At 52.6% G+C, this 15,381-nt stretch overlaps 1 protein-coding gene across 1 annotated transcript; it reads right to left on the bottom strand.

Annotated features, from left to right (window-relative positions):
• Positions 1 to 1,513: 1,513 nt before the first annotated feature.
• On the bottom strand, positions 1,514 to 15,296 carry FXYD5 (FXYD domain containing ion transport regulator 5). The gene is given in 11 exon segments (XM_028123632.2): positions 1,514 to 1,703; positions 4,787 to 4,832; positions 6,967 to 7,041; positions 7,123 to 7,152; positions 8,206 to 8,301; positions 10,883 to 11,008; positions 11,669 to 11,722; positions 12,452 to 12,520; positions 14,348 to 14,408; positions 15,158 to 15,172; positions 15,174 to 15,296. Coding segments are annotated over 11 exon segments (801 nt in total). The 5' UTR covers positions 15,282 to 15,296; the 3' UTR covers positions 1,514 to 1,582.
• Between the last annotated feature and the right edge of the window lie 85 nt (positions 15,297 to 15,381).

Genomic DNA, 15,381 nt, shown 5'->3' with positions numbered 1-15,381 from the left:
AGAAAAAGGGGTCTTGTGCCAGAAGGGGTTGGGGCAGCAGATGGAGAGCACTGAGGGCACAGCTGGAGAGATTTCTGGATGTCTTTTCCAAGTCTGAGATTCAGTGTTCTGTCCCCTGGAGATCTCCACAGACTCCAGTCTTAAGAATTACCTTTTCCTTTCATATTTGAATAAAAATAGCTTGAGTCCCCATCCTTAACTTGGAAGAAGCTCAGCATTCTCCCCACCATATCAACATCAACACATTCCTTGGGGCCATTGTTTTCCATGATGGTATTCAGCATGTCATGGACTCAGCTAAAAGACTGCATTTCCCAATTTCTTTTTGCAGATAGAGGTGGCCAATCAGAAGTAAGTAGAAGTCTTTGGGAAGGGATCCTGGGATCCCCTTTTTAAAAGAATGAAACTCACCTGGTGGTGCCTTCTCCCCTCCACACCTTTTTCTTGTCTTCTTGCTTTTTTCCTCTGGAACATGACATGATGGCAGAGGCTCCTGCAGCCATTTTGTGATCTTGAGGATTAGAGCCACATGCTAAGGATGGCAGAGCAGTAAGTCAGTGCTATTCCCTTATGACACCAAGGAACCCCTTCTCCAGCCTCAGACTACACACTTCATAGTTCTGTTATGTGAGGGAGAAACAAAACACCTTGTTGAAGCCACTGCTGTTTCTGGCTTATGTCCCTTGACACCGAATACAGTTTCTGCTTCCAGAATTCTTGGTATGTGAGATAATTACTTTCCTCTGTGGCAATACCCAGTTCCCTCACTATAAGAAGATTGTAGTTTCTTGCCCTCTTGAACTCAAACGTGGCTGTGTGATTTGTTCTGGCCGATGCAATGTGAGCAGGAATGATGTGTGTGTCCCTTCTGGCAGAGGCAACAGGAGGCAGCGTGTGTCTCACCTTCTTCTCTCTTCTTTCTGTCACTGATGACCGGGGACGTTTCTGATGGTGGCTTCTCCATCAGCTTAGGGCACATCACTGCTCCCAGCTGATCCATGGTGAGCATGAGGTGTGAGTGCAAACACACCTTTGCCATGGTAAGCCACTGAGATTTTGAGATTATTCCTGTCAATTTCCAGCAAAAATGGGTTGGCCTGATTTCGGGAATGAAGAGCTGACAAGCTTTTTGGAAAGGCTCGTGGAGTGGGCTCAGGGCTAAGACTTTGCAAATGATTCCCAAAACCTGACTCTAAGGAAAAATTTGCCTCCACTCCTGTGCGCTGCTTGTTTACACTTATACTATCACCACATCAAGCAATTCTCTGTCACCCCAGCGGGGTGTCCTACAATTCAGTTCAATTCTGACACGAACCAGAGTGAACACAGACCCCACAGGTGAGGGGCTCGGTCCCATGAGACAGCCCCTCCCCCCGCATCTGACGCCAATGGCTGGTAAGTCCCAGGTTACCCACAACTTCTGTCAAATGTGACTACAAATTGGGAGTTCCCATGATTCCCTCACCTTGGATTTGATTATTTACCAGAACACTCATAGAACTCAGGGAAACACTTATGTTTACCAGTTTATTATATCATGGAGGCTATGATGAAGAATACAGATGGACAGCCAGGTCAAGAACTACACAGGGCGAGGTCTGGGAGAATCCTGAGCATGGGAGCTTCCGTCCCCCATGCAGTTGGGTGTGCCACCACCTTGCCAGCACGTGGCTATGTTCACCAAGCAGGTTGCTCTCTGAACCCTATAATTTGGGGATTTTTATGGAGGCTTCATCATGGAGGCATGATTGACCATTAACTCAACTTCCAGCCCCTCTCCCTCCTCCAGAGGATGGCGGCGGGACTGGAAGTTTCAAGCTTCTGATCATAACTTGGCCTTTCTGGTGATCAGAACCATTTAGAAGCTTACCATCCCTTGCCTCATTAGAACAAAAGATGCTCCTATCACCCAGGAAGTTCCTGGGGTTGTAGGAGCTCTGTGCCAGGAACTGGGAGCAAAACCCAATATACATATTTCCTATAATTTCACAATAACTGAACCAACCCCCTTGGGGAGCTTCTCCTTCCACCTCAGTTGTGAGGCCCCCCCTGTCCATGGCACCTTCAGAATCCTGATCCAGGACCCAGAGGTCATCACCACCCAAGACACAACTGCCTTTTTGTTTTCAATTTTTTTTGTGCTTGGGCTTGAGGTATAACTTACATGTATTAAAGCACAGGAAACTAAGTGTACAATTCAGCCAGTTCTGGCCGATTAAGACATTCACGTAACCTGTGCCACCATCATGGCACAGAACATTCCAGTCCTTCCAGAAAGTTCCCTCATGCCTCTCCTCAGTCGACGCCCCGCCCGCAAAGGAGGGCCACCACAATAGTGGTAAAGGCAACTATTATTCTGACTTATATCACCATCACTTCATCTTGCTTACTCCAGAACTTCACATAAGTGGTAGTAGACAGTCTGTGCACTTTGGTATCTGGCTCCTTTCACTCAGACTAATGCTTTTGCAATTCCTCCATGTTGAGTGGTATCCCATCACAACATATGCCACAGTTTGTATCCACTCACGTGCGTGTGTGTGTATGTGTGTGTGTGTATATAACATATATATGAATGACATGTCCTCCTGATGGGCTAGGCATCTGATTAGCAACTGGTAGATGCCAATCAAAAATATTTTTAGACTATAAATATTGTATATATACAATACACATGTATATATGTATATATTCCACACTATACATTTCACATATATAATATACATGTATTATACATGTCTATGCATATACGTAATACATACCACACATGCACATGCTATATATCACATAGAACACGTTTGTTTTCAATGGATTTATCCTATTTCTTTTTTATTTGAGAGAGAGTGAGCTCAAGCGGGGGGAGGAGCAGAGGGGGAGGGAGAAGGAGGAGGAAAGAACCTCAAGCAGACTCTGCGCTGAGCATGGAGCCCTACACGGCACTGGATCTCACGACCCTGAGATCATGACCTGAGCTGAAACCAAGAGTTGGATGCTTAACCAACTGAGCCACCCAGGTGCCCCTCACTGGATTTATCCTGATGGCTACTTTCTACTTACATGAAGCAGTACTGGTTTTCCACATACGATTGTTCCTTTTAAAATAAATGTATTATGTTAAAAAGGGAGGTGATCGGGGCACCTGGGTGGCTCAGTCGGTTAAGCATCTGCCTTCGGCTCAGGTCGTGATCCCAGGGTCCTGGGATCGAGCCCCACATCGGGCTCCCTGCTCCACGGGGAAGAAGCGGGAAGCCTGCTTCTCCCTCTCCCACTCCCCCTGCTTGTGCTCCCTCTCTCGCTGTCTCTCTCTCTGTCAAATAAATAAATAAAGTCTTAAAAAAAAAAAAGGGAGGGCACCTGGGTGGCTCAGATGGTTGGGCGTCTGCCTTTGGCTCAGGTCATGATCCCAGAGTCCTGGAATCAAGTCCCGCATCAGGCTCCCTGCTCCGGGGGAGCCTGCTTCTCCCTCTGCCTCTCTCTCTCTCTCTCTCTCTCTCTGTCTCTCATGAATAAATAAATAAAATCTTAAAAAAAAAAAGGGAGGTGATCTCTTGAAAAAGTGAATAATAATACGGGTGGGATGAAAACATGCCAACAAGTGAGAAGAGTATATAAAGAGTCAGATTATTTGGGATATACTCTGATATTTTTCTTTTCTATTCTATTACTTCTTTTTTTTTTTCTCTTTTTTATGCTACTCACAGCCCACGAAACTGATTTCATAACCCATGACTAGGCTCTGACCCGAGGTCCATGAACTCTTGTTATGGAAGCCCCTGTGAACAGGACCTTGTCCCTGTATTTTGTCATGATGGCACTTACGCTGGGGGAGCGACCTCTGCCCCGGGCCCCGTGCTTCAGAGGGCCTACTCTGGCCTTATCCGGTGGAGCCCCTCTCCGGGGCCTTCAGGACATGCCCACCAGAGCCTGCACCCCTTCTGGACCCTGCTCTGGGTCCCTGGGACCCTGGAATTCCCCGCCCAAATGGCTCTGGGGCCTCCTCCCCAGGGCCTGCGTGGCCTTCTTGGTGGGCATCCCCCTCCACAGAGAGGTGGCCCAGAGGCAGTCTTTTGTGGCAGGGGGTGTGGGTGGAGTTTGGATGGGCAGGCTGGGGTGTCCACACTCGTGTGTGGGGCCCCTCACAGTGACGGGAGGATCTGGCGTGTAAAGAAAAGTAGGCCCCCGTGGGCCCAGGACCTCCATTTGCGCTTGGCCAGTTACGAATACTACCTACCAAGGTGAGTAGGTACACCACGTGGACACCAGGCCAGGGGTCTCACACTGCTGGGGGCCGAATCCAGCGCAGACGCTCCCACCGGCCAGAGTGCCCCGTGGCCTGCCCTCCCGTCCCTCCTGCCTCACACCAGCCAGGCCATGTTATCTGGATTCCCTGCCTTGGCTTTTGAGTCTGTGACCCTCTCCCTTCAGTCCTCAGGGGAGCCGTCCTCAGTGCCAGCCCCTTTCTTCCACTCCCCAGTCATGAATGATCAGAGACCATGGGCAAGGACCACAGTGCTTTACTTTTCATCTGAACAGAATGGGTGACTTGGGGGGCAGTGCCCAGGGAGCCGGGCAGCCCTCTGGCTGGGCAGGGTGGGGAGGGGAGGGGCTGTGGGCCGTAAGCCCCGGCTCTGGCTCCATCAGGGTCTTCCCTCTCAGGCTGGGCTTTACTGACTATTCTGTAGGCTCCACGAGGGGAGAGAAGTGGCTGGGCGTGGTGAGCTGGTAGGGACTCAGTCTTGGGGTGCCCATTGATTGGGTTGCCGGCCCCTACTTCTGATGGTCTCACCTGTTACGATTCCGGCATAACTGGGGTAACCGCCTACACTTGCCACCTGTGGGTGAAGGAAAACGTTCGGTCATGAGTTGGAACAATATTGATTACTGAATGTGCTCTGGGTGCTGGGGGTCAAGGCCCACCAGCCCTGCCCTTCAGAAAGCTCCAAGGAAACCCCAAGCCAGAGATGAGAAGCACATGGAAGAAGAGCTAGTGCGACGGCCCCCAAGCCTCTCACACACAGAGAGGAGCTTGAAAACCCATCCGAGCTTGTGTGTGATTCGTTCATTCAGCAAATATTTACTGTGCACCTACTATGTGCCAGGCTCTGACCTCGGCACTGGGAGCACAGCCAGGGACAGGAATGAATAAAATCCCTGCCCTGGTAGAGCTTTCTCGTCGGGGAGACCGACAATGAGCAGAATGACTGAATCAAGTGTAGGGACAGTGATATCAGATGGTGATGTGTGCTCAAAAGAAAACAAAGCCAGGAGGGAGGCAGGGAGCCCCAGGGGCCGGGGGCATCCCCATGGTGATGACTAGAGGGGCCTCATTGAAGGAGGTGAGGGGGGAGCCACGTGGACATCTCGAGGAAGGGTGTTCCAGACAGGCGGAATGGCCAGTGTAAAGGCCCTGAGATAGGAGGAGACAGGTGGGCTTAATGGACAACAGGGGGGTCAGGGGGCCGGACTGAAGGGAATGGAGGGGTGGGATTTCAGAAGACAAGTGTCCTGGCTGCCACCACTGCCTCCTCTCCTCTTTCTATTCCCCACCGGGCTCACAGGGCTCCAGCCACCCTAGCCTCTTCCTGTGGTTATTGCAACACGCTCAGCTCATTCCTGCCTCTGGGGCTTTGTCCTTGCTGCTCCCTTTACCTGTTTTTTAAATCGTCTTTCTCATCATCAAGCATCAGGCCTGATTTTATCTCTTTAGAGGGACTGTCTCTCCCCATCCCTCTTGGCTTATTATTCTGCTTTCTTTTCCTTCTGGCAATTACCTCTCTCAGTGTCCACTCTGCTCATTAATGCACTTACCTGTTTACTGTCATTCCCCCCTCCCCACTGGATGTGAGCTCCCCGAGGGCAGGGACCAGGGCACAGGGTGGGCACAGAGTAGGTGCCTACAAATGACTCTCACCAGAACAACTGATGGCCCAGGAGCTAACTTTCAGGCTCTGCCCTCACACACACCTGGGTCCAGTCCTTCCCTGATTTTTAGGTGCTGTGTGACCCTGGGCAAACCCCTCAGTTCTCTGAGCCTCACTTTTCCCATGGTGGGGGGAGGGGGGTGCCGACGGGGCCCCAGCACAGGGTCAGGATCAACAAACAACAGAAGCAGTGTTCCTCGAGCCCCTGGATTCGGTGTGGGGCAGGAGGCACTAGCGATCTCTCCTCACCGCTCTTAGTGTGCTGCCTCCCACCTTAGACCAAAGAAAAGATGTGGCTGTGTGTATTTTCCTGATGGGGAAGTTGGGCAAGAGAGGGAATAAAATCTGGTGTAAGCTATATGACTTCACTGAGAGCTTGCAAACTGGTGGCCTGCGTGTTTTAGTTCACCTGCAGCATTTAAAAAACTGTTTGAAAAATTTGTTTTTCTGTTCGTTATTCCCTCTTTGCCCCCATTCCCCGTACAACGTTGGGCTCCGTGCAATGCTGCACCCCCCCCCACAGCAAGAGACTGCATCCCCTGGCCCCTCGCCTTCTAACTGGCAGGGAGGCTGTGGTCAGAGAGAGAGGATTAGGTATGTGATCCCCTCAACCCCTGCTCCCTCCTGGTGGGCTTACTGGGGGGCAGGGGCTGGAAACCTCTCCCCAGAGCCAAAGCTTAAGCCGGTGGCCCCCACCTACAGTTCTGTCTCCCACCAGCCCCTGGCACCACCACTCCCTCCTGTCACCCCTCCAAGCTGTGGGGACACGGCTCCCCGTTGCTGTGCCATCCTGCTGTGACCAGAAGAACCACCCAGCTGAGCCCAGCCCACATTTCCAAAGGGCACAATTGAGCCCTAAGTAAATGGTGATCATTTTGAGCCGCTGATTTCCGGCGTGGTTTATATGGACCTGTAGCTAATATGCTTCATTTAAAACAACTCTGCCTGAGGAGGGGGGGCTTCAAGAACTGATCCCGTGAGTCAAAGTACAAGCCAAGGCCTCCTCCCTCCCAGGCTTGGTGCCTCCCCCAGCTCCGATTCTCACTCGTGAGGATGACAATGCCTGTGATGAACAGCACAGCTGCGACCAGCAGCCCCCGCTTCCGGAGAGTGTTCTCATCTGCAGAGAGAAAAACGACAGAGTATGGCAAGAGTTGCCTCTCTCCCTCCCTCTTCCCACATCCTCCCATGGGTAACTTACCATAGGAGAAGGGGTTTTCCTCACTGGAACCTGGGGGAACAGACAGGGAGCAAGTCAGAGTTCAGCAAAAACTGTGGAGTGAAGTAGTGAATGGTGGAGTCAGGAAGGGAGGGACTTGGGTCTCTGACTTGGGACACTTAGGACCAAAGTCTCATATGACACATCATGTGGCTTCCACCACCCCTATACCTCAGCTTCTCACTGCCCTGCTCACCAGATGCTCCAGCCCCGCTGGCCACCCTGCTGGTGGCCATGCCAGGCCCCTCTGACCTCAGGGCCTTTGCACTGGCTGCTGCCTCTGCCTGGAACACCCCTGCCCAGACATCCACACAATTCCCCCTCAGCTCCTTTTCAGGGCGCTCTCCCTGGCCCTTTATGGAAAATACTCTCCAGTCACTTCTGCCCCTAATGCTGCTTTATTTCTCTTGATAGCAGCTTTAAACCACCTGATACATAATTCTTATAATTATTATTTATTATCTCTATGCCCCACTAGAATGTCTGCTCCATGAGAGAAGAGATTTTCGTCTGCCTTGTTCACTGCTATATCTCTGGCACCTAGAACATAGTAGGTGCTCGTGAATATGTTTTGAATGAAGGAATTCTCTATGTGACCTGTGGACATATCATTTCCACCGGTTCAGTGGGCTTAGCTGGGGGGGAAGTGGACGATAAGACCACAAGGGGACAGATCAAGGTGTCCTGGAGACAGAGCTCCCTGCTCACCCCCAAACTGATCTCAGATGCATGAGTAAGGCAGCTGAGACCAGAAGAACCACTCAGCTGAGCCCAGATGAAACTTCCAAATTGCAGCCTTGGGAGTTAAATAAACGGTTGTCATTTTAAGCCACCGAGCATCAGGGTGGTTTGCACGCTGCAATCATTCATGGATTCGTTTGTCTATCCAGACATTTCTTGGGTATCTACCTTATACCACCACCAGTCTCTTCCAGCCTTGAACTCACGTATCCACCCAACACATGTTTACAGAGGACTATTTCATGCTGGGCAGGGTTCCAGGTGCTAGAAATACAGAGTGAAGAGGAAATAGCCAGTTTCCAGTCTGGGAAGGGAGTTACTGACCAGTTGGCCCGAGGACAAGGTCCGGCCTGACGCCTTTGCCTGGAGCCTGCTTCTTGGAGAGCGTGGTGCCTTTAGTGGGTTTGGCAGAGGACGTGGCTAGAAGGTGGCAGAGGGAGGAAGTGAGTCGTGGAGGAGACAAGGGATGACCACGTCTCAGGAATGTCTGTACCCAGGAGACACTCTCCTCCACATATACACACTCAGTAGGCAGGCTTGGCAACCCCCCCACTCCTACCCCGGGGACAGCAAGGAATGGCAGGTATGGAAATACTGAATGAGCCTGCACTCCCAGGTTAAGACCAGCTGTCCCAGCCCCCCTCCCCCTCCCCCAGGGCTGCCTCGTAATCAGGGAAGCAATGGATAGTATCCTTCTGAGCCAGGCAGGGGCACCTCCAGAACACGGGCCCAGCACCAGGATTGAGAGAGAGCGAGAGCATGAGCAGGGCAGAGGGAGAGGGAGAAGCAGGGAGCCCGCCTGACGCGGGGCTCGATCTCAGGACCCTGGGATCATGACCTGAGCCAAAGGCAGCCGCTTAACAGACTGAGCCACCCAGGCGCCCCAGCACCTCACTTCTTAAGTATGAACTGACAGGCGAGGATCACGAGATGTTCGGGAAAGCTTTGGTCAAGGGAAGGCTCAATCCAGACCAGCAGCAAGGACAGACGTGCGGAGACCACAGAGAATGTAAAGGCCAGCCTCGGTGCTGCAGAGTGCTCAGGCACGCCAGTGCTAGAGAGCCTGGGCTCAGATTCTGGTTCTGCCGCTTTGGGCTGTGCGGCCTAGGGCCGGCAGAGTAACCTCTCTGGGCCCCGGTTGCTTTCCTGTAAAATGAGGTTTCTACAGTTCCTACCAGGCAGGGTGGCTGTGAGCAGTGAATGAGTGAGGGCGGGAAAGCTTAGCACAGGGCCTGGCAGGGAGCAAACTCTCTGCAAATGTTGGCTGTCACTGTTACCCCATAGCTGCAGCTGGTTCTCACCCCTCCCTCCTGGGGCCAGCTTCCCCTTTCTTTGGGGGGCCTGCTCCCGCTTTCCCCAGTCCATCTGGTTCTATTGTAACACAGGCCACAAGGGGGAGCATGTGACCCAGGCTCCTTCTTCCCTGGGACCTTCCACATTCCAAGTAGACATTCGGAGGGGCAGCTAGGTGAAGTCTGAGAGCTCTGAGCTTGCAGATGACAGGAACCATTTCTTTACCAGGCGGAAAACAAGATCCAGCACAAGAGAAACAAAGATGAAGGAGGGAGAGAGGCGCTGGGGGCGTTCGTGCTCAGGCTCTGAGTGAGCCGGGGGCTCGGAGGTGCCTTTTATCTCTTGGCTCCATGGCCCCCTCAGCCCGGCTGAATTTCTGTCCCATATAATCAGGAACATGATATCATAACACAGAGTAACTTGGGTCAACACGGACTCACAGCAAGTGAATCTGGAGATGTGAGAATGTTTTCTCAATTGGGAAGTGTGGACACAGTCACTATACCCCCCCACCTCCCCTTTTGTGGAAAATAGAAAAATTCTCTTCTCCAAGACACTGTATTTCCATCTGTGGTAAAATTGTTTTAATAGACAGGCTCTGTCAGAATTAGATGCTTTACCGCCATCACTGGAAAACTATAACGATTATAAAAATCCACAAGGGGAATGACATGGCCTTAGAGGTGATGCTCTTGTGCAGTGCCCAGTCTGCACCACTGTGCATACATGTCAGCCTGGGAATGGCTCAAGCTACAGTATTTTCCAGTAGGGGCAGCTCCTCAAATATGGGTCAGACAGGCATTGGAGCCCACCTGCTGCCTTTACCTCGGCTCAGCTGCCTTTACCACGTCTCTGAAATGTTAACTACTCACTGGTCCTGAGGGGAACTACCTCTTCCCTGACTCTGGGCCTTTGTAGTTCAGACAGGGCTGACCCTGCTCCCCAGCCCCAGAGTGGGCACAAGACTCGGGCCTAACCAGTCAGAGCATCCATTTCCCTGACTCCCTTTGGCCAGACATGGGTATGTGACCCCAGCTGGGCCAGTGAGAGTCACTTCTATGCCTTGGGCTAGACATGAGAAAGAGATGGGCTCTATCTGCTAGGTTTGTGACCTAAATAGAACTATGGGACTATCTTTGACACCAAGAGGGGAAAAGCCACTTGAGAACTTGAGAACGTAGACAACAGAGCTGAGAGAGAGCAAGTCAGTTATGATGACAGTGTTGTGGCACCTTGATCCAGCTGTTCCTGAAATCGCATATCTGGACTTTACAGAACACATATAGCCAATAAATCTATTTTATTTTTAGTTGCATTTGCAGTATTTTGCAACTGAAAATCTCCTCCTCTAACATGAAGAGGTACACAAAGGAAACACCTACACCCACATTTCCAGGTACCAGCCCTATAAAGCAACCTGAACAAAAGAGAGTCCCATGTCCATCAGGTTTGGAAAATGAGGCATACTAGGAGCTCCTATAGGGGATGCTTACTGCAAATAAGCATTAATAAGACTCCAAAAAGAAATGTGTTTAACTTTAACTCAGAGTTTCCCAAATACCTTTGACCGCAAATCAAAACAGAGTTTTTTGAAAATGTATTAACAATTCCCCAAACGGGTGCTCTGAGAAATGTACTTGGGGAACTGCTGACCCAGATAGAGAATTAAACAAAATTTGTATGTTGCCCTTCTAGTCCCAGGCCCTACCTTCTGGGCTGCTCTTGACGGTCTTCGGATCTGTTGCTAGAAGCACATGCAGTCCCGTCGGTTGCGGAGACTGGGTCTCCTCCATTTTCGGGGTCTGGATCTCCTCCTCCTGCTCCCGTGTGGTTCCTACTCAGGTCAGATGAGCGAGGGAAGGGGGAACAATGAGTGAATCGCATCACTGGGGGGCTACTCCCCATCCAGCGCCAGCAGTGGGGGCCTCTCAGAGACAAGGGGAGAGAACAGAATGAGGATCGACCAAGGGATTTCATCTTGCCTATGATATCTGCATGACTTCCCAGCACAATGTGGGCATGTACTATGGTATCATTAAATATTCATGGGGAAAATCGGGGAGCACGTTTTGAATTATCTTATACTCCAAGAAACAGTTCAAAACTGGTTTGAAAACTCAAAAACGGCAAAAGATACCGAGATTAAAGGAAGGAAGGAGTGGCCTTGGCACATGGGGAGTTGCTGCGGTGTTTGCAAAGGTCTATTCCTTGAGCTGGGTGCCGGTTACACAGGGGTTCAATTTAGAATAATCTGCTTTAGTTCTACGTTTATGGGCTCTGTACATTTCAATATGCATATTATTTTTCATGATTTCAAAAGATTTGTTTCTAAAGAAGTGGAGGTGGGTGGCTGGCTGCCCCACCACAAAGTAAGCCAGAGGATTCAGAGCTGGGGGACTGAAGTGAGTAAGCAAGGACCCGGAGTGTCAGAGGAAGAGAGGGAGCGTGTCTGCCCCAGGCCCAGGCTCCCGCCCCCTCCCCCTGCCTCACTCACCACCAGTCTGCAGGGTTGTCTGAGCAGTGGACTGGGGTTCTGGGTAGACTGCGTCTGGAGTCCGGAAACAGGGAGAGAAGAGAGAGAAGATGTGGAGAAGGTCCATGGGTGGAGGAACGGGGTGGTGGTGGGATTTCCGTAGCAACTCAATTTTGATATAATTAAAATGACTTAATTAACCAAGCCATTTGCTAACGGCCCAACTGCCATGCCTGCATCTTTCCTCCCACAGATGCGCATCCCCCTACTCAGAATCCATCCACCTCTGGTAAGAGGCCCTGGAACTTTCTTTATGAACTACCCTTCCCTGAGTCCACCTCATTCAGTGAGGCTGGCATCAGCCTTGTTGGAGGTTGAACCTGAGACTGGGGTCTGGCCAATCAGCTTTGGCCTGTGGCCACAATGATCCCAGCTCTCTGTTGGACTTGTCACCTGAGCCTGGTCAGGGACGCTCTGTTGTGGGACTATTGCTGGATTGGGGAAGGGGAAATCCGCTTTCCTCTGGCTTCTTAGCAGGGAGGATGGAAGCCTCAGGTCTCGAGGGGCCATCTTGGCCCCATAAAAGGAGAGTCTAGTCAACACAAGAAAGATAGAACCGGGAGATCGAGACAGGTTCCTGATAGCATCATTTGAGCACCTAGACCGAGCCATGCCTGAAGGCCTATCACCAGACTTTCCGATTGCACAAACCCAAAATTCCTGAGTGGTCCGAGCTTTAGATTTTTTGTGGCTGTTGTTATTTGCAGTGACAGGATCTTGATAGAGCCAGCCCTCTTTCCTCACCTGGGGCCGGCGTCAGGGCATGAACTGGGTCTGCTGGAGAAACGGATGTGGCCTCCTTCAATATATGTCCTGGGAAATCAAGGGCTAGGAGTCAGAGAGGAGCCTCTGGTCCCCCTTCTCTCACCAAAACCCCACCTTGCCCTCCCCTCTGAAGCTGTGGGTGGTAGCTCAGGACATGCTGGTGGAAGCACCAGACAGACAAACACTTGATTGGGGTATCCGTCCATGGTCCTGGAAGTGTTTTAAGAAATGCTGAGGCCCAGCATCCTTCCTCCAGCCCCCCGCCCTGCCCATCCTTGTGGGATAGAAGAGGCGATTTAGCCTAGTGAACCCACGTCCTAAAGTCAGCCGGGGCTGTGGTCTCAAATTCTGCTTCCAACGACTTCCTCGCTATGTGACCTGGAGCGGGTGAACTCTGAGCCTCAGCTGTCTCATCTGCAAAGTGGAGATACTAACTGAATCTGCTTCTCAGAGCCATGGAGAGGGCGAAAGGACACGACAGAGGGAAGGGTCTCCCCCACTCCCTGATACGCAGTCAGTGCTGGATGCAGCCACTGCTCCCGCCCTGGCCCAGCCTCCTCGGCTCTGGCCTGGACACCCCTCCCTGGGCTCCCTGCCTTCATCCCTGCCCCCTGCAGTCTGCTCCCCTCCTGCAGCCAAGGGGAGCCTGTGAACCCCTGAGTTAGGTCAAGGCCCTGCTGGTGCAGAGCCCCCTCCTTGCTCCTAATACAAGCCAAAGTACTCATGGGGCCCCCCCACCCCCCCGTCCATCTGGTTTCCTGTCACCCCTTTTAGCTCTCCTCTTCCCGCCCCGCCCTTGTTCACCCCAGCCCAGACACGGGGCCTCCCTGCTCTTCCTCATACCCACTGGACAGCACTCATCCCCCAGATACCTGCTTGGCTCATTCCTTCATCTCCTTCAAGTGTCTGCCCAAATGTCACCTTCTAGTGAGGTCTTCCCTGGCCACCCCGTCTAAACAATCCTCATTACACTGCTCTGTTTTTCTCCATAGCACTTACCACCTCCTAGCATACCATATAATTTACTGATGGATTGTTTATTGCCTGTCTTTCCCAACTAGAATGTGAGCTCCTGTTTTATGCATTGCCGTTTCCCCAGTGCATAGAATAAGATCTGGCACATAGTAGCTGCTCAGTGAATACTTGGTGAATGATTGAAAGAATACGTAAAAACCATTTTATCAAAGACAAATGGGGCAGCTTCAGTGGAGGTTATGTCCCGGGTTCTGAAGGCAAGAAAGATGGTCATATCCCAGCCTCACTACTCACTAGCCTCTGGCACAGGGCACTTTCTTTGCTGAGCCTCAGTATCCTCATCCATAAAACGGGCATGACCATACGTATAACGGAGTAGAGCTTAAGTCGAAATGAGTTCACATATGCACCACCTGCCATGTAGAAAGCACCTGCAAATGCCCACCATGGGCACTGCCTTCAGGAAACCCTGCCCAGGCAGGGGTGAGACACCTCCAACTCTTGGACTGGCCCCAGCTCACCCCCTTTGCTTACTCGTGTATCACCCGGGTATCCAGGGAGCTGCTTTGCTGGGAGCCTAGGGTTCCTGGCTGCTCAGTAGAAAATTGACACCCATCTCCCCGCCAAATTAAACTCAGTGAGTTCTTCTTGGAGCTGAAATGGAGGATGCTCAGCAGGACAGGCTCTGGCCAGACTCATTGGAAGCGGCCACCCAGGGGCGAGGTGTTCCAAAGAGGGTGTAACCCTGGCCCCCTCATCAAGACCCCACTTCCTGGTGCTGGCTCAGTAGGAGGGTGAAGACACAGGGCAGGGCATCCAAATCCACAGGTGCCCACCCACCCACCAGGGCACTCCAGGTGAGTCACTCTTGGGAAGAGTGGGCATAAGGGCCGGCCTTACCTTTGGTGGGGAGAATCAGGCCAACAATGGTGAGCAGACACAGGCGACCAGAGGGCGACATCTATGGGGCGAGCCGGAGCTGGGATCAGCCATGATGTCACTGAGGCAGGCCCCCGGGCAGCACCCCCCACACACACACCAGCCCCCTCTGGGGATCTTGCAGCCCCTTCTTTACCCAGAGCAAGCACCTCTGGCTTCAAGGACCCCCTGCCTGGGCTGACAGCTGGTTTCCAGGGCAGAGGGAGGGTTCTAGAAGTGGAGGGAGGTCCCCAGCAACCACCCCCTTCTTCCATCGCTGCAGGCCCCCAGAGAAAACAAGAAGCATCAGACCAAATGGGGCTTCCAGCAGCAGTCACTGCACAGGGACACCCCTGGAGCTGAGAAGAACTTACCCCACCAAGACTGTACAGGGCACAGGAGTAGATCAGGGGGCCTGGTGCCTCCCTCCGGGGCTGTCCCCAGAGGCGAGGAGTCAGCAAGGAGGGGAAAGAGGAAGAATGAGTAATGTGCTCCTGATCTCAGAGGAAAAAGTGAGCTGGTGTTAGGGGCCTCGCCGCCTCAGGACAATAGAGCAGGATGCTGGGCACCTCTAGGACACCCGGCCCGAAAACGATAGCGGAGAGCTGGGGAGACTGAGGCAGGAGGAAGAGGCGCCCGCAGCCCACCGCAGTGCCCAAGAGCAGGCGGGGAGACGTGAGCATGAGTGGGGGGCCGAGAGGCACCGACCGAAGAGAGCAGTCCTCCAGGCACCTGAGCCCGGCCCCTGGGCAGAGGGGAGGCGGGCGCCGGCGGATCGCAGGCGAGACTTACGTCAGAGCCGGGGGGTCCCAAGCCGGCAGCCTCGTGGACAGAGGGCAGCGGCGGCGGCTGCGTCCTGGCGGAGGGTGTGGCCAGGGGAGAGCTGGCGGGCGGGGACCGAGACGGGCTCAGTCATTTCCTCTCGGGTTTCCTGGCTTCAGAGCCCGCGGTGGGAGCAGGAGGGGGAGACGCTGAGGGCGATGGGGGGCAGGGGTGAGAGGCCGGTTAGTGGCCTC

This window comes from Eumetopias jubatus, unplaced genomic scaffold, assembly GCF_037043125.1.
Source record: "Eumetopias jubatus isolate StellerSeaLion01/CBP00866 unplaced genomic scaffold, mEumJub1_p1.0 scaffold_10, whole genome shotgun sequence".
NCBI lineage: Eukaryota > Metazoa > Chordata > Mammalia > Carnivora > Otariidae > Eumetopias > Eumetopias jubatus.
This window is presented reverse-complemented; position numbering and strand designations above follow the sequence as displayed.